Genomic DNA, 18,438 nt, shown 5'->3' on the forward strand with positions numbered 1-18,438 from the left:
TGTACAGGGCTTTGGTGAGGCCTCACCTGGAATAGTGTGTTCAGTTTTGGTCTTCTAATCTGAGGAAGGACATTCTTGCTATTGACGGAGTGCAGCGAAGGTTCACCAGACTGATTCCCGGGATAGCAGGACTGACATGAGGAGAGACTGGATCGATTGGGCCTTTATTCACTGGAGTTTAGAAGGATGAGAGGTGATCTCATAGAAACATAAAATTCTGACGGGACTGGACAAGTTAAATGCAGGAAGAATGTTCCCGATTTTGGGGAAGTCCAGAACCAGGGGACACAGTCTAAGGATAACGGGTAAGCCATTTAGAACTGAGATGGAGGAGAGACTTCTTCACTCAGAGTTGTTAACCTGTGGAATTCCCTACCGCAGAGAGTTGTTGATGCCAGTTCATTGGATGTATTCAAGAGGGAGTTAGATATGGCCCTTACGGCTAAAGGGTTCAAGGGGTATGGAGAGAAAGCAGGAAAGGGGTACTAAGGTGAATGATGAGCCATGATCTTATTGAATGGTGGTGCAGGCTCGAAGGGCCAAATGGCCTACACCTGCACTTATTTTCTATGTTTCTATGTTTCAGAATTATATTCTACAGGGCAATCAATAAATTTTCCACCACGTTAAGTGCATGTAAGCAAGCATTTAATGCTAGTAAGACTGCTACAAATAAAATGTGCACGATTGCAAATAAACTTCAAATCACCACATAGACGCAATGTATTTTTCCATGCCCTTTTAATGGTTGTGCCACAAACATTTCTTTTTCACGTCATTTGTTAACAAATATCAAGTTTTCATTCTGCCAGCATCAACATGTTAAGTAGTCGAGTGTGATCAGGTTATAACAGCATAAACACCAACCGTTCCCAAAACATCATTGAAGTGGCATACATGCAAAACTTAAAAAAAACACAAAGATGCAATTTCAAGCAAAAAATGCAAACTATGCAATTAAATATTCGTAATTAAATTTACTGGCAAGTACAAAAGAGTGTTAGAAAATTTTAACAGGTTAAATCCTCCAGCAAGTTAGAAGCCAATTTGCATTCATTTAACTGGAGAAATTTGGGGTGGAGTAATCTCTAGATTCAAAAGGTGAATACGCTCAACAGAAGTGGTTATACAGGAAAGTGCATCAATAAATTCATAATACAAAAAGACAATTCAAAATCAATACCAGATGGTCCTATTCTGTGGTCCCGTCAAAGTAACTCCAAGTATGGCATAAACATCACTGGATTATTGGTGCCATAACAAGCAGCAAAACTAATTTGAACTAAACAATGTAACGCATATGCAAAGCTCCTTCAAGGATATTCTCAAAAAACTTTTCACCTATGAATGCTCATCCATTTTCATTTGTTAAATATGAGGGAAAATTTACTGGTTATCCAATCGTAGTAGCTGCTCCTTACCATTTATTGTTAAAGATTTTAATTGGCCATCTTCTTCTATTTCCACTCTTTCTTGGCCGTTTTCCATAATCCTGAAAGTTTAAAAAAAGGCCATACATGGTCAAGCTTCAAAAATGCATGGAACATGGATATTAAAAATGACTGTTTTGAAAGAATAGCTAAAACAATTTTCTATCTAAAAAAAAAAGGAAATTAGTGCTCCAAAAATAGGAAAACAGGTAATGAGGTCCATGATAGAATAATCTTACATATTTGCTGAAAAGAGGCGGCTTGATGGGCTGAATGCCCCGCTTTACTCTTCACTTAAATTCATTAAATCATTTTAACATTGCAAGGGGAAAAACAGGTTTGCTTTGTTAAACAATGTAAAATTCAGTAAACCTACCCAGCAAACTCAGAAACTTAGACAAAATCTGTTTCTATATTGAACACACTCAAGTCCATTTTTAAAATACCTCTTTGTGGTGATTTTCCTGCCATTAACAAACTTGGTAGATGTTGAAACTGATCGGAAGTTACCCATCCCGGTACCTCCAAATGAAGACGAAGAGAATGATGCCGTTCCAAGATTACCAAATGAACTGAATGAAGTAAAACCTGTAGAAATAATAGGTACACATTTACATCATGCTTATTTTAAAAACAAATAAATCATTCATTTAATTAAGCCATGATCTTGTTGAATGGCGGAGCAGGCTCGAGGGGCTAGATGGCCTACTCCTGTTCCCAATTCTTATGTTCTTATGAAAATGAAGTTCCATTTCACACTGAGCAATTCAGTTAGTCCCACTCCCCGCTCTTTCCCCATATCCCTGCAATCTTTTCTTCAAGTATTTATCCTATTCCCTTTTGAAGGCTACTATTCAATCTGTATCCACCACCCTATCAGGCAGTGCAATCCAAATCCTAACCAATCGCTGCTTAAAAAGGTTTTTCCTCATGTCGCCTCTGGTTCTATTGTCAATCATTTTAAATCTGTGCCTTCTTGTTATCAACACTTCAACCATTGGAAACAGTTTCTCATTATTTACTCTCATCATCATCATAGGCAGTCCCTCAGAATCGAGGAAGACTTGCTTCCACTCTTAGCAGGAGTCCTTAGGTGGCTGAACAGTCCAATACGAGAGCCACAGTCCCCGTCACAGGTGGGACAGATAGTCGTTGAAGGACAGGTTTGCCACACGCTCTTTCCGCTGCCTGCGTTTGATTTCTGCATGCTCTCGGCGATGAGACTAGAGGTGCTCAGAGCCCTCCCGGATGCACTTCCTCCACTTAGGGCGGTCTTTGGCCAGGGACTCCCAGGTGTCGGTGGGGATGTTGCACTTTATCAGGGAGGCTTTGAGGATGTCTTTAGAATGTTTCCTCTGCCCACCGTTGGCTCGTTTGCCGTGAAGGAGTTCCAAGTAGAGCGCTTGCTTTGGGAGTCTCGTGTCTGGCATGCGGACAATGTAGCCTGCCCAGCGCTTCAATGCTGGGGATGTTGGTCACTGATTTGTTAATCTGTACTGTCACTTTCAAAGATTTGTGCACAAGCACCCCCAGGTCTGTGTTCTTGCACCCCCTTTAAAACTATTTAGTGTGTATGGTCTCTCCTCATTCTTCCTACCAAAATGCATCACCTCACACTTCTCTGCATTGAATTTCATCTGCTAAGTCCATTCCACCAGCCTGTCTATGCCTTCGTCTATTACTATCCTCCTCACTGTTTATTACACTTCTAAGTTTCATGTCATCTGCAAATTTCAAAATTGTGCCCTGTGCCCCCAAGTTCAAGTCATTAATGTCGATCAAAAACAGCAGTGCTCCTAGTACTGAACTTTCAGGAGCACCACTGCATCCGTTCAATCCGAAAAATGGCCATTCACCACAACTCAGTTGTCTATCCCTTAGACAATTTTGTATCCATGTTGCTACTGACCCCTTTATCCCATGGGCTTGAATTTTACTAACAAGCCTGGTATGTGGTACTTTATCAAACTTATATACACAACATCAACTTCTGCCCTCATCCACCATCTGTCACCTCATCAAAAAATTAAACCACATTAGTCAAACACGATTTGCCCTCAACAAATCTGCACTGGATCTCCTTTATTCATCCATGCTTGTCCAAGTAGCTGATAATTTTTCCCATATTATGGTTTCTAAAAGCTTCCCCATCAGAGACATTAAACTGACTGGCCTGTAATTGCCAGGTATATCCTTCTCCCCTTTTTTAAACAAGGGTGTAACATTTGTGATCCTCTAGTCCTTTGGCACCACCCCAGTATCCAAGGAGGATTGGAAGATTGTGCTCAGCACCTCCACAATTTCGACCCTTAATTCCCTCAGCAACCTAGGATGCATCCCATCCGGACCGGGTGAGTAATCCACTATTACCACCAGCCTGTCTAGTATATGCTCTTTATTTTTAATCTCACCCAGTATCCCAGCAATCTCGTCATTTACCATAGCTTTGGCAAAGTCCTTTTCCTTGGTAAACACTGATGCAAAGTACTGATTTAGTACCTCAGCCATGCCTTCTGCCTCCACCAATGGTTCTCCATTGGTCCTGAATAGGCCCCTAAACCCTTTAACTGTTAATATGCCTATAGAAGAGCTGTAGATTCCCCTTTATGTTAGCCACCAATCTATTCTTGTACTGTCTCTTTGCCCCTCTTTTCATTTTTCACCTTTGTACATTTTATATTCAGCCCAATTCTCCTTGTATTATCAAGCTTACATCTTTTTCACCACCTTTTTCTGTGTCATCCTACTCTCTAACTCCATTATCCAGAGGTCTGGCTTTGACTGCCCTCCCTTTCCTCCTTATGGGAATTTACCTGGACTGTCTCCGGATCATCTCCTCTTTAAAGGTCACCTATTGTTCCATTACATTTTTGACTCCAATTTATCCGGGCCATATCCCTCCTCATTGAAATTAGCCCTCCTTCAATTAAGTATTTTTATTCGAGATTGCTCCTTGTCCTTCTCCATAACTAATCTAAACCTTACGATACTATGATCACTATTGCCGAGATGCTGTCCAACTGTGACATTCTCCATTTGACCCACTTCATTCCCCAGGACTAGATCCAGCAATGCCTCCTTCCTAGTTGGGCAGGAAACACACTAATCAAGAAAATTCTCCTGAACCCATTTCAGAAATTCCTCCCCTTCTCTGCTCTCAAAACAATCAGTCCCATTCAATATTAGGATAGTTAACATCTCATCACAATTCTATACTTCTTGCACCTCAGCAATTTCTTGGCAAATCTGCGCCTCTATCTCCTTCCCACCATTTGGCCTATATAAAACACCAAGTAGCATAATAGCTCAACTTCAACCAAATAGTGTCTTTGATCTCTCAAGGACGTTCTCCCTTTCTAGTATAGGCCTAGGAAATTACTTCACCATTGATCCTAGAGTGGGAATTTGAAATGACATGCATTCCAGGTCCACTTTACTCCAGTGCAACAACTTGACCTTCAGCAGAGTAACCATATTATATAGGCTCAAGAGCCATAGCCCTAACCATCAAGGTGTAGTTCTCATCTCGGAAAACTCAATTCATGGAGGTGCAAGAAAACAACTGTCAGTATGAAGTAGACTATTAGAATGGCAAGATTCCTGCAGTAAGTTATCAAACTTGCTGCATGCTGGTACACAATAGTGCCACAAGACAAATTGTTTATTATAAAATGTCTGGATAAAACAAAACAAACTGAAAACCAAAAGCAGCTCAATTGGCCTTGAAGAAGCACAAACCAATAAACCTCATGTTCTAACTTGGCTGGCATCATCAGTGATTTCTGCAGACCATTTCCTTCATCACATGTTAAGGTGGTTAGCAAAAAGGAACTCAGCAGAATTGTTGGCATTGACAGAGGTAACAAAGAGCAACTGTTTAAATGACACTCCGTTATTTTGAATAAATGAATTAAAATGAATGCATGCCAAATTAAGAAAATTTATTGGTTAGGCCGGCAAACGTCTAACAACCTGCAGTGGATCACCGAGGTGCAAGTACAATTGTGTCATAATTACATAAAGAACAAATGATTGGATGAACATGCAGCTAAAATACCTCTTTGGGTTAGTATTCATCACACCCTCCACCAAATAATTACAGCTGCATTATGAAACATAGAAATATCCTCTTCAGGAGTTTCTTAATTTGCATAAACCTAAAACTATACATTAGAAGTAAATTATTTTATGCCCGACTAATCACCCCCTTAAAAGATTTCTTTCAAACCTTTAATGTCCTATTTTTCATAACCCAGACAAGGTAGAAGTTGTGTAGCTCTAAACAGATCTAAACAGTTCCTTTTACCATTGGCCCTTTAAATGAATTACTCAGCATATGCTATTGGTTAGTTTCAACAGCTAGGGTAACAACAAAGGAACTGCCGATCCCAGGAGAATGAGAGCACTCAACAGTAAAATGGCCATTGGTTCTTCAATGTCCACATTGTTTCTTTATTCAGCTAGGTTAGGCTCAGTAACCAATAACTGTTCCAAGCTAGTGAAATCTCCATTTCTGATCCAAGAGGCACAGAATAGGCAAAAACAAAATCAAATTTGATAGTTCTAAATATTAAAAACAGAATTCAGTATAGTTGAGTACCAGTTCCAAAATTTAACAACCATAACATCTTGCAATGAAAGACCAAAAGAAAAAGTAAAGGCCCATCAAATTGGGAAGGGCTCATGAAGAAAAGTGTACATTTGCTTTCAGCAGCATCATTTAAAATATACTTGGTTGTCTTCCAACATTAGAGTTGGCAGTCCAAAATACGGGGAGTGGTTTCAGATATTGATATTCTCCTTTCCTTGCTCTTATTTACTTACATCCAACTACTGTTTGTGTTAACAAGAAATTCATTATATTCTACTATATATTTATTTGTCCATTTAAGAACTGATCAATACTTACCAGGATCAAATGCAGGAAATCCACCAAAAGGAGAGAAGAAAGGCCCTCCGCCACCCCTGCTTCTCTCAACCCCACGTCGACCTCGTCGATGTCCAAAGAAATTGTCAAAGGGATCATCCACTGTTGCAAAACAAATCCACAAGCTGAATTAAATCATACTAAATATGGGAAATCTACATCAATGTTTCTTGAATCTTAATAAGATTTCAGATATACAGAAAGCTTTTTTTTATAAAAACAATGTACACTAATTCAGCAAAACAGTTCCAGCAGCATACTACAAATTATAACAAGAGCATAATAGGAGCAGGAGTAGGCCACCTGGCCCCTCGAGCCTGCTCCGCCTTTTAATATCATGGCTGATCCAATCATGGACTCAGCTCCACTTCCCTGCCCGCTCCCCATAACCCTTTATTCAATTATCGCTCAAAATCTGTGTATCTCCGCTTTAAATATATTCAATGACCCAGCCTCCACAGCTCTGAGGCAGAGAATTACATAGATTTACAACCCTCAGAAGAAATTCCTCCTCATCTCAGTTTTAAATCAGCGGCTCTTATTCTGAGACTATGTCATAGTTCTAGTTTCCCCTATGAGTGGAAATATCCTCTCTACATCCACCTTGTCGAGACCCCTCATTATCTTCTATGTTTCGATAAGATCACCTCTCATTCTTCTGAACTCCAATGTATATAGGCACAACCTACTCAACCTTTCTTAAGTCAACACCCTCATCTCCGGAATCAACCTCGCGAACCTTCTCTGAAATGCCCTCAATGCAAGTATATCCTTCCTTAAATATGGAGACCAAAACTGTACACAGTACTCTAGGTGTGGCCTCACCAATACCATATACAGTTGTAGTAGGACTTCTCTGCTTTTATACTCCATTCCCCTTGCAATAAAGGTCAACATTCCATTTTCCTTCCTGATTACTTGCTGTACCTGCATACTAACTTTTTGTGTTTCATGCACAAGGACCCCCAGGTCCTTCTGTACTGCAGCACTTAGCAATTTTTCTCCATTTAAATTATAATTTGCTTTACTATTTTTCTGCCAAAGTGGATAACCTCACATTATCCATTAGTATACTCCATCTGCCAAAATTTTACCCGCTCACTGAGCCTATCTATATCCCCTTGCAGATATTTTGTGCCCTCCTCACAATTTGCTTTCCCAACCATCTTTGTATCATCAGCAAACTTGGCTACATTACACACAGTCCCTTCATCCAAGTCATTAATATAGACTGTAAATAGTTGAGGACTCAGCACCAATCCCTGCAGCACCCCCACTAGTCACTGTTTGCCAACCGGAAAATGACCCATTTATCCTGCCTCTCTGTTTTCTATTAGTTAGCCAATCCTCTATCGATGCTAATATATTACTCAATCCTGTGAACTTTTATCTTGTGCAGTAACCTTTTATTTGGCACCTTATCAAATGCCTTCTGGAAATTTAAATACACCACATCCACTGGTTCCCCCTTATCCACCCCTCCCATTATATCCTCAAAGAACTCCAGCAAATTTGTCAAACACGATTTCCCCTTCATAAAACCATGCTAACTCTGCTTGATTAAATTATGCTTTTCCAAATGTCCCGCGACTGCTTCCTTAATAATGGACTCCAGCATTTTCCCAACGACAGACATTAGGCTAACTGGTCTATAGTTTCCTGCTTTTTGTCTGCCTCCTGATTTAAAAAAAAAATATGGGCGTTACATTTGTGGTTTTCCAATCCGCTGGGACTGCCCCAGAATCCAGGGAATTTTGGTAGATTACAACTAATGCATCCACATCTTTTAAGACACTAGGATGTAAGCAATCAGGTCCAGGGGACTTGTCCGCCTTTAGTCTCATTATTTTACCGCATGCTACTTCATTAGTGATAGTATTAAGTTCTTCCCTTCCTATAGCCCCCTTGATTATCCACTATTAGGATGCTTTTAGTATCTTCTACCATGAAGACCGATACAAAATATTTGTTCAATATCTCTGCCATTTCCCTGTTTTCCATTATTAATTCCCCAGTTTCATCCTCGGAGACCAACATTTACTTTTCCTTTTTATGTAGCTGTAGAAACTCTTACTGTTTTTATAATTCATGCTAGTTTACTTTCATAATCTATCTTCCCCCTCTTATTTTTTTTTTAGTCGTTCTTTGCTGGCTTTTAAGTTTCCCAATCCTCTGGCCTCCCACTAGTCTTGACCACATTGTATGCCCTGGTTTTCAATTTGAAACCATCCCTTATTTCCTTAGCTAGCCATGTATGGTTATCCCTTCTCTTAGTCTTTCCTTCTCATTGGTATATATTTTTGTTGCGAGTTATGAAATAGCTCCTTAAATGTCTGCCTCTGCTCATCAACCGTCCCACACCTCAATCTATTTTCCAAGTCCACTTTAGCCAACTCTGCCCTCATACCTTTGTCGTCTCCTTTATTTAAGCTTAGGCCACTGGTTTGAGAACCAACTTTCTCACCCTCCAACTGAATTTGAAATTCAGCCATATGATGATCACTCATTCCTAGAGGATCCTTTACAATGACATCACTTATTAATCCTAGAAAGTTGGAGCAGACATCAAGCCTTCTACATCAATTATATCAACACTCAATATGTTCTACCAATGCGGAGCAGCAATCAAAGTTGAATTACGTAGCTAGTAGAATACAACAGCAGAATACAAGTCAGAGGAGCTTGTGATCAAACTGTATAGTGCTCTGGTCAGACCACACCTTAAGAACAGCATCCAGTTCGGATTGCCAAGAATTGTTTAGCTGCAGTAAATTGCAGCACATTGAATATGGGATGTCGAACAAGCACAGAGGCAGTGGAAGGGTCAAAGGGAGAGGTACAGCTGGGCATCATACATGTGGAAGCTGACCCCATGTCGGTGGATTATATCACCAAGGAACAGCATGTAGGTGAGGAAAAGCACAGCCATTTAAGTACTTTTGAAGTTTAGTCACTATCATAATGTAGTAAACACAGCAGTCAATTTGCGCACAAGACCCCACAAACACAAGATAATAACCAGATAATCTGTTTTAGTAATGTTGGTTGAGAAATAAATGTTGGCCAGGACAACCGAGAACTCCTTTGCCACAGGATGTTCTACATCCATTTGAGGGGGCAGGCCCTCTTGATTTAATGTCACATCCATATAATGACACCTGTCAATACACCACTCAGTCAGTATTGCACGTAAGTGTCAGCCTAGATTCTGTGTTCAAATACTGAAGTAGAGCTTGAAACCATAACCTTCTGATGGAGGCAAGAGCACCACTGCTGACACCTTACGATGGGAAAGGGAATGGGGCCAAGGATAGATCCATGGGAGGGTTCAGAAGTAATGGCACAAGGGCCGGAAGAGAAGCCATTGTTGGAGATGGCCCGACAATAACTGGATAAACAAGAGTGGAGCAAAGAGTGATCAATAAATAGAATGGACTTCCAGAGTATGACATGGAAACCCTTCATTTAACAATTAGATGATGCAATAGTTTGGGGGCAATGTAGTGTCGTTCAGGATATGAAAGCAAAGACCGACAATGGAAGTTACTGAGGTCATCGCTTCAATAAAGTTCTTAAAATTCAAATGGGACCCAAGCAGCATAGAATTAATTTATTTCATTGACAATCTGCACAAGTGATTTCTATCTCCCTGAAAGAATTACTCAAGGGAAAATAAGCAAATTTCATGTAAAACTTTGAACCGAATTGAAGAACTTTATTCATATAGTACAAGAGGTAAAGCAACCTTTCAAGCTTGGCTTTCAATTATCCTGCAGGTCGAGAGGCAGCAGATATTCAAGGTCAAAAGAATATGCCAACTCAACAGTTAGATGCTTATTTTGGTTGGGACTGGGGAGAAAGTTTCCAGATCCTGCAAGATTTTCCATCAACTAACCATCTGACAACATTAAGTGGAAAACTTCTATCCAGCACAGATTAGCTGGGCCAAATGGCCTATTTTTGTGCTGTCTATTCTATGTATTCATAATCAGTAGCTTCAACTCAAAGATTCACCAGATTGGGAAAATTCTCCTGAATTTTCAGGCTAAAAGCTTCATTACAAGCTGACTAGCCATGGGCATCCAAAGAACCAAACTGATCATACTTGATGCAGGACTTTCCTTCCATCTGGGAGAAGATCTAATCTGTACACAAGCAAAACTAGTATGGTAGGATATATCTGCAACATTGCTCAAGAAAGCACAGGGCACAAGAATCTGAACTTTCAAGACTTGGGTGCAACCAGCATAGACCTTATTTATGATGCTCCGGTGACGAGGGTTTGCAGTCCTGCAAATGTTGACAGGGATTCAGAGCTTCAATCAAAAACCTTAAATAGATTTTGTTGTAGATATTAGCCAGATCTCCATGTGGTGAAACATTCAAGACTGGAACAATTAAGGGCAATTATAAATCAGTCAAAGAGAGATTCACTTCTGAGGGTCCCAGAGCAAAACACTGCCAAAAGATCAACATGCCAATACCACTGCATTACTGCTGATATCAAATGGCAGGCACATCATTGACAGTAAAAGCTAAATACATCAATACATGTAGTAGTCACAAATAGAGGGTTCAAATTCAAGATTTCACTGATCAGATAATTTGGGAAACTATTGCAACATTTAGTTGCTTGCCTACGGTGTAAAGGAACCGAGTAACAGCTGGCACTGCAGAGCTCTTGGCCAAAATTAAAAACCCGAGCTTCAGTCTATACGGCCAAGGCTGTGCTTTGAGAAAAAGGTTGCACCATGGTTGGGCAGTCTGAATCCCAAGATGATCCTTCTCCACACTAAGCAAAGATAAAGAAAGGAAAGACTTGCCTTTCACGATCAGGACATCCCAAAACAATTTACACCCAGTGAAGTATTTTTGAAGTATAGTCACTGACCAACTGAAGATTGCCTGACCCTAAATAGACCTTCCTGGAGGTTCCGTTCAAACCCAACTCCATGGATTCACCTATTGGCTCTAATGATTTGGTTCTCCTGCTGCTCTTATCCTAAAAGGTTTAACTTAATGTTACCAGAGGATAGCAATTAACAGGTAAGTCATACCACTTCCAAGTTTTATTAGGAAGTGAGAAACACAATGTAACGGCTCAAGGATAGAGAATGCTCACATCACTTGGCATACCTTAAAGCCAGCCCAACATTTGAATTTGAAAAAAATGAGAATCAGAATTAGTGGAGCAGCTGAAGCAACATGGCAAAATGCTGAGTGCACAATACAAAGGACAATGTTGTGTGATTTAACATCCCAGTACAGTTTTGCAGTTGTGATTTCGATGCAGAGTTTCTGGGCCTAACCCAGAAACATGTAGAGGATGCTGAAAAGATCTGTTTTAGATGAGTGCAGTATCACTAACGAACTATAGCTTCCTGTGGGGCATGCAGCTATACAAAATAAACTTGACAAAATTACGAGTTGTTACAAGTCCTCCGATGAATATCACAAATAAGTTTCTAGCATATTTAACATTCCTGTCTAAACATGAATAAAAGTTGGAATTTATAATGTATGTCGAGAGTAATGCATATTTGTATTTCCATACTTCTCACTGATTAGGAATTTCATACTCGTGTACGACATCACATTTCACTAGTTAAATCAAATTGTTGCATTAGAAGAGCTGGTACAAGATTTGTCTTCAATCAAAATGAACCTGTGGATACAATAGCTAATGGTTATTTTACCAGACTAGCAATACAGAAGCCTGGACCCAAAGAATGAGTGTTCAAATTTCCACATGGCAGTTTGAGAATTTTAATTCAGTTTTTAAAATCTGGAAATAAAAATAGCTCTCCTTCAGGGAAGGAAACCTAGCATCTTTACCATGCTTGACTTAATTGCCCTCTGAAGTGGCATGGCAAGTCACCCAATTGTACCACCACCTTCTCAGGGAAAGTAGGAATGAGCAATAAATGCCATCCTTGCCAGTGTTACCCATATGTCGAGAATTAGTGTGTAAAAGAAAAGCATATCCACACCTTAAAAAGATTCATCTTAGTAAATACTCACTGAAGAAATCTGCAAAGGGATCCCTGCCTCCAAAGAATTCCCTGAAAACATCTTCAGGATTGCGGAATGTGAAGCCAAAGTCAAAGCCTTCGCCATAATGACCACCTACTGCGGGTGAGAGAGAAAAGATGTGTCAAAATTCAAAGTGATGAGAAATCATTCTAGACATTAAACACCATCACCAGCTGTTTACAGGTTAAATGCAAGTTTCATTCAATGGATTAGATGAGGGGTTGAATCTCCAGCTCAAAGACTTTCAGAATGTATTTTAATGGAGCCTTCGTTGCTTAAAGGATTTCAGTAAAGATCAAGTCATACTGAATGAATCCCCATTAAAAGATGGCATGTAGTTTGGTAATTAAGATTCAGCACATTACATGAATAGAGAAACCTGGATTCAAAATCAAGGCTCAGCTGACATTTGCACTTAAGGCTCTCAGGAGTTGTCAATATCAGACAGGCACTGGGTAGGAAGAGGAATGTGTTTCAATTTGGTTTACATTTAATCCTACAGCGAGAGTGCACAGCATGCGGAACTAGTTAGAATGGAAGAAAATGGTTATAAGAGAAAGTATTTATATTTAATACCAAATTGACATATTGAAGAGGCCAGAATTCTAAATTTCTTATGCAGATCATTTAAAATTTACATTTAGTTGGAGCACCTATAGTCTCAATTCACACATAGCACAGCACTTAGTTACGTGGATATGTCAAAAGTGACAGAAAAAATGGACAAGGAAAAACTTTTATTTTTAAAAAAGCATTCACCCAACATTTTCCAAAGTATAAATGTTCTTGAACCTGTTTGGACTTTCCTTTACTCATTATATTTAGAGCCTTTAAAAACATCAGATGCATCTGAATGCAGCTGGAAACTCTTTTCTCCCACCCATCAAAATCTACAGTGATGTGCATGAGCATGGAGAATTTTTAAACTGGCAGTGGTCAGTTTATATTGTGGTCAGGGAAGGATGTTAAGGTTACTTTGCAAAAAAAGTTAGTATCTACATAGACAAAATTTGAGAGAGACACAATACTATTGTTTCAACTACACTGTTAAAATCACAGCAATTGCAGAAAATGTCACTTATTTTCAGTTACAAATTAAGGCTGCGTATACAATAACCAAACTGAGGCTTTTATGATCAGAGTTTATCGAGCAAGCAGCTGAGTCACAAGGTCATCCCTGGTCAATGCAGTTAGCTGACTTCACCCGGTTTTTTTTTTGGGGGGGGGGGGGGGGGGAGGTTGGAGGTTATAGAAACATAGAAAATAGGTGCAGGAGTAGGCCATTCGGCCCTTCTAGCCTGCACCGCCATTCAATGAGTTCATGGCTGAACATGCAACTTCAGTACCCCATTCCTGCTTTCTCACCATACCCCTTGATTCCCCTAGTAGTAAGGACTTCATCTAACTCCTTTTTGAATATATTTAGTGAATTGGCCTCAACAACTTTCTGTGGTAGAGAATTCCACAGGTTCACCACTCTCGGTGAAGAAATTCCTCCTCATCTCGGTCCTAAATGGCTTCCCCCTTATCCTTAGACTGTGACCCCTGGTTCTGGACTTCCCCAACATTGGGAACATTCTTCCTGCATCTAACCTGTCTAACCCCGTCAGAATTTTAAACGTTTCTATGAGGTCCCCTCTCATTCTTCTGAACTCCAGTGAATACAAGCCCAGTTGATCCAGTCTTTCTTGATAGGTCAGTCCCGCCATCCTGGGAATCAGTCTGGTGAACCTTCGCTGCACTCCCTCAATAGCAAGAATGTCCTTCCTCAGGTTAGGAGACCAAAACTGTACACAATATTCCAGGTGTGGCCTCACCAAGGCCCTGTACAATTGTAGCAACACCTCCCTGCCCCTGTATTCAAATCCCCTCGCTATGAAGGCCAACATGCCATTTGCTTTCTTAACCGCCTGCTGTACCTGCATGCCAACCTTCAATGACTGATGTACCATGACACCCAGGTCTCTTTGCACCTCCCCTTTTCCTAATCTGTCACCATTCAGATAATAGTCTGTCTCTCTGTTTTTACCACCAAAGTGGATAACCTCACATTTATCCACATTATACTTCATCTGCCATGCATTTGCCCACTCACCTAACCAAGTCGCTCTGCAGCCTCATAGCATCCTCCTCGCAGCTCACACTGCCACCCAACTTAGTGTCATCCGCAAATTTGGAGATACTACATTTAATCCCCTCGTCTAAATCATTAATGTACAGTGTAAACAGCTGGGGCCCCAGCACAGAACCTTGCGGCCACAGGCCACTTATGGGTTACAGAATAGGAATAAATGGGCAATTGCTGTGATTTTAACAGTGTAGTTGAAACAATAGTATTGTCTCTCTCCTTAAATTTTGTCTATGTAGATACTAACTTTTTTTGCAAAGTAACCTAAACATCCTTCCCTGACCACAATATAAACTGACCACTGCCAGTTTAAAAATTCTTAGTTCAGTGCTTGGTAGCAGTAAACTTTGACAATTCCTTTTGTGCCAACATTCATTTTATAAAATGGATGACAAGGAGGTCCCTAAAGTGGGAAGTTTCCCACCCTAAAATTGTTCACATACCTGATTCAACATTTTTATAATCGTGGATAGATTTAAACAATAGTGGGCCTGTGGTGAGTTACAGCCTTAACCAACAATACATTTTCCACCTCAGCACTTTTTCCCTCCCAAAGCACTTTTTTCAGTAAATGCTGCCCAGCTTGGGAAGAAATAATGGACTAACTGATGAAGCTTACTGAAGAACCGGAAGAGTAATTTCAGTCACTTATCTGGCCTGATAAGCAACCTAGGCCCACCAGCACTTTTTACATTGCTCCGAATTTTTGGTACAACAGTGAGGCCATCAGCATTCACCGTTATTGAGTAAATCGTACAGCAACTTCAGGCATCCACACCTGCATGGAAATCAGGAAGCTGTTGTACGATTACCCTGCTCCTGCAGCTTTGCTACACAAGTACTTCGCCAAAAGAATCGGCATTGAAATAAACGAAGGGTGCGAAATTGCGGTACTTACCCAGTAGACAAGCTTGTCCATTCAAGTGCAAGTCAATTTTTAACACTAAGCCTCAATTACTGTCAAACAACCTCTCTGGCACTGAAAATTTACTTTTGCAAGTGTTCTCATTCCATCAGATTTTTATTACTGGCGATTTAAAAAAATAATTTTATATATTATTTTTAGTCATCTCTCTCAATCCCTTCTATTTCATTTTCTCTATATGATTAAATATTCTAAACTTATACTTCCTCGTTTAGATTCTGCATGACTCAGTAAGGATTCTTTAATCTGATTGGTTGAGGAGACGAGTCATTATTTGCCCTGTTCACAGGATTCAGATCTGTCGAGGGCGCCGCGCTGTTTAGACTGTCTGATAACTGCAAATCGCAGTGTAAAAAGCCCACAGAAATTCTGTAGGGAAGTGTAATAAACGGCGAATGTCATTCGTTCTCTGCTGCTGACCGCAAACTTCGGGTCAATGTTTTACAAACAAGCTGCGAAGCGATTATAGTGAGTTAAACCACAAGGGCCTTAATAGCAAGACTAATTTTATCATGCTAAACAAATATCCGACAATATTAATTTGATCAAGTTTTTAACCATTTTAAAATCAGGGCTGCTTACTTACCTCCACCAGCATTAGTCAAACCTTCTTTCCCGTATCGGTCGTAGATATTGCGTTTTGAGGCTGCATTAAAAAAGGTCATTTTAGTACTGAAGAAAAAACATTAAGTATTGGTCAGGGTTGTATAACATACTGAAAACATATTACACAATGAAAACTTTTTTTTTTTAAAAACAGCAATCCATAATTGCTTTAGAAACAGCTCCTTAATGCACCATGTGCTTAGATAAAATAATGAAAAGCTTTTGAGATACAGCAAGCAAAAAAGTGCTCTCTACTCATGGAGATCTGTAAAACTCTGCCTCTGAGTAAATGTGTATTTTAAAACCGTGGACTACCTTTCAATGTGGATTCAATGCCAAGTGAGTCTTTATATCAAAACTTTTGTATTTAAAAAAAAACTTGGCAGACAAGATATCAAATTTGGCTCAACAGCAAGAAAAGTTATTTGGAGACATGGCTCAAATCGCAGATTCAACTGGCATTTGCACTTCAATGTCTTGGTGTTAGTAGATGCTAGACATGTTTATGGCCATCTGCCCATTTCTTGAAGAATAGTGACCTACGATAGTGCAAAAGTGGGAAAACATGCAGAAGTTTTAACTTAATCCACTAACTGATTGCTGTGCAGTAGTAAACAGTGTACCAACCAACTAGTGGGTTGTGCCAATTGTAAAACACGAGACAATGCTGCATTGCAGTTGCATTCTATACATGGAATTATCATAGTTCACAAAATTAATCTTCAAACTATAAAATATAGCAGATACTGTTCTGCTAACTAGAATTTCTCAGTTTGAAAACGTAATTTGTCTACGAAAAATTCAGTGTTATTTTTTTGAAAACTTTCATTCTCCATCTGAAGTGTATCTAATCTACCACTGCACAAGTATTCAGTGAATATTACTCATTTATACACACAGCAGCTGGGTACTAAAAAAAGGGTATTTTCTTTAATACATTATTATGCAAAAACTTTGCAACAACACATCAAGTCTCAGACATTCTGTTATGATATTAGAATTAGTGAAGAGATAAGGTGGTTTTCAGTGAAATATTGTCCGATCATGTTTAAATTTACTAGCTTGTGAAAAATCAAGTTTTCCATTTGAGAGCGTTTAGAATCATAAATATGGAATTTAGATCATTTACACGGTAAACTGTTTTTAATCTAATTAGCACCCTTTTTTGACTCATTTCTGTACAGCACCCATGGACTACATCGGTAGTTTGCATTTGAAGAGCATTTTTATGCAATTTTATAGAAATTTGAACACAGGTGCAGCACCAAAAATCCAGAACCCTGTTTTTGCGGACTTTCGAACGTGTTTGACGTCCAAAGTCTGGAACCTCCTAAGCCCAGGTTCGGGTATTTCCGGAATGCCAGCGGCGCGTCCCAAGTCCAGAAATGCCTGGGCCCAGATTCCGATATTTCCGGTTTTTGAACATCATTTTGCAGTTCTTCTCTTCGCAAGCCTTGTAGTCCTCACTTCTTCGCAACGCATCTTAAGTCTCCTCTTGTTTTTGTGCCTGTATGTTTTTGAAGATAGTCTGATGCCCTGTACAGCTGTACCTGTACAAGCCGAAGGGAATTTACACGCGGAGTTTAGTTGGTTTTGGCCGAAGGGGACTTGCGCTCGGAGTTTAATTAGTTCTGGCCAAAGGGTACTTGCGCACCGAGCTTGGCTGGTTCTGACCGAAGGGACTTGTGTGCAGACCCAGGAGCAGCGGTGCAGTGACTGAAGACCTGGCCTAGAATAGATAGGATTGGAATTTGTAATTTTTGTTAGTTGGATTTCATTTTTTGACTTTTCCCTGGGCCCAGCTGGCAGCGGTAACAGTTTGGTAGGGTGTCCGGAACATTTTGAGGATTCTGGGCGACCCTGCCATGGATCGTCCCGGATTCCGGAACATTCGGGATTTTTGACGCTGCACCTGTATATGCAATATTCTCCATACATCAGACATTTAAGATATGCATTCATATAGATCGATGGTTCTTTATCTTGCATATGTTTAAATTTACCAGTTGAGTCACAAGAGTATTACAGCATTAGCAAATTTGTTGGTAAGCAGTAAAAAGCCAAAAATAAGTTAGACATTAAGCATTTGCTTCATTTTGGCTACAAATCCAATGGGTGAACTGAGGCAACAACAACAAACTACAATCAGTGCTTGCTTTGTAAACTGCAGTATAATGAGCATTAAATTTGTATTTGTTCCTGCTTACTACCTACGTGCGTCCATAACAAGCATTTTCAAATATAGTTGAATCGAAAGCTATACCGCTCACATAACATGGAATACATCATCAGTTAAAAACATTATATCCAAGCAGTATTCTGCAACTCAGGGCATTTACCTGAAGTGGACAAAGTCTAAGCCAGTTTCAAGGTGTCCGTCAGTTATTTG

General features: G+C 39.8%; 1 protein-coding gene across 6 annotated transcripts in view; it reads right to left on the reverse strand.

Moving 5' to 3' along the window:
• Positions 1 to 18,438, reverse strand: part of dnajb6b (DnaJ heat shock protein family (Hsp40) member B6b) — a 147,020-nt gene that overhangs the window by 101,545 nt on the left and 27,037 nt on the right. For 5 of the 6 annotated variants that reach the window (XM_070881624.1, XM_070881619.1, XM_070881621.1 and 2 more), the window contains 5 exons: positions 16,030 to 16,089; positions 12,379 to 12,486; positions 6,340 to 6,459; positions 1,877 to 2,018; positions 1,422 to 1,492 (listed from right to left, as the gene is read on the reverse strand). In XM_070881624.1, coding sequence (XP_070737725.1) covers positions 1,422 to 1,492; positions 1,877 to 2,018; positions 6,340 to 6,459; positions 12,379 to 12,486; positions 16,030 to 16,089 — 501 coding nt within the window. Of the gene's footprint in view, positions 1 to 724; positions 1,493 to 1,876; positions 2,019 to 6,339; positions 6,460 to 12,378; positions 12,487 to 16,029; positions 16,090 to 18,438 lie in introns of those variants that run through there. The other variant, XM_070881625.1, reaches the window with a different exon arrangement.

The sequence above is a fragment of the Pristiophorus japonicus genome, chromosome 5 (assembly GCF_044704955.1).
Source record: "Pristiophorus japonicus isolate sPriJap1 chromosome 5, sPriJap1.hap1, whole genome shotgun sequence".
Taxonomy (NCBI): domain Eukaryota; kingdom Metazoa; phylum Chordata; class Chondrichthyes; family Pristiophoridae; genus Pristiophorus; species Pristiophorus japonicus.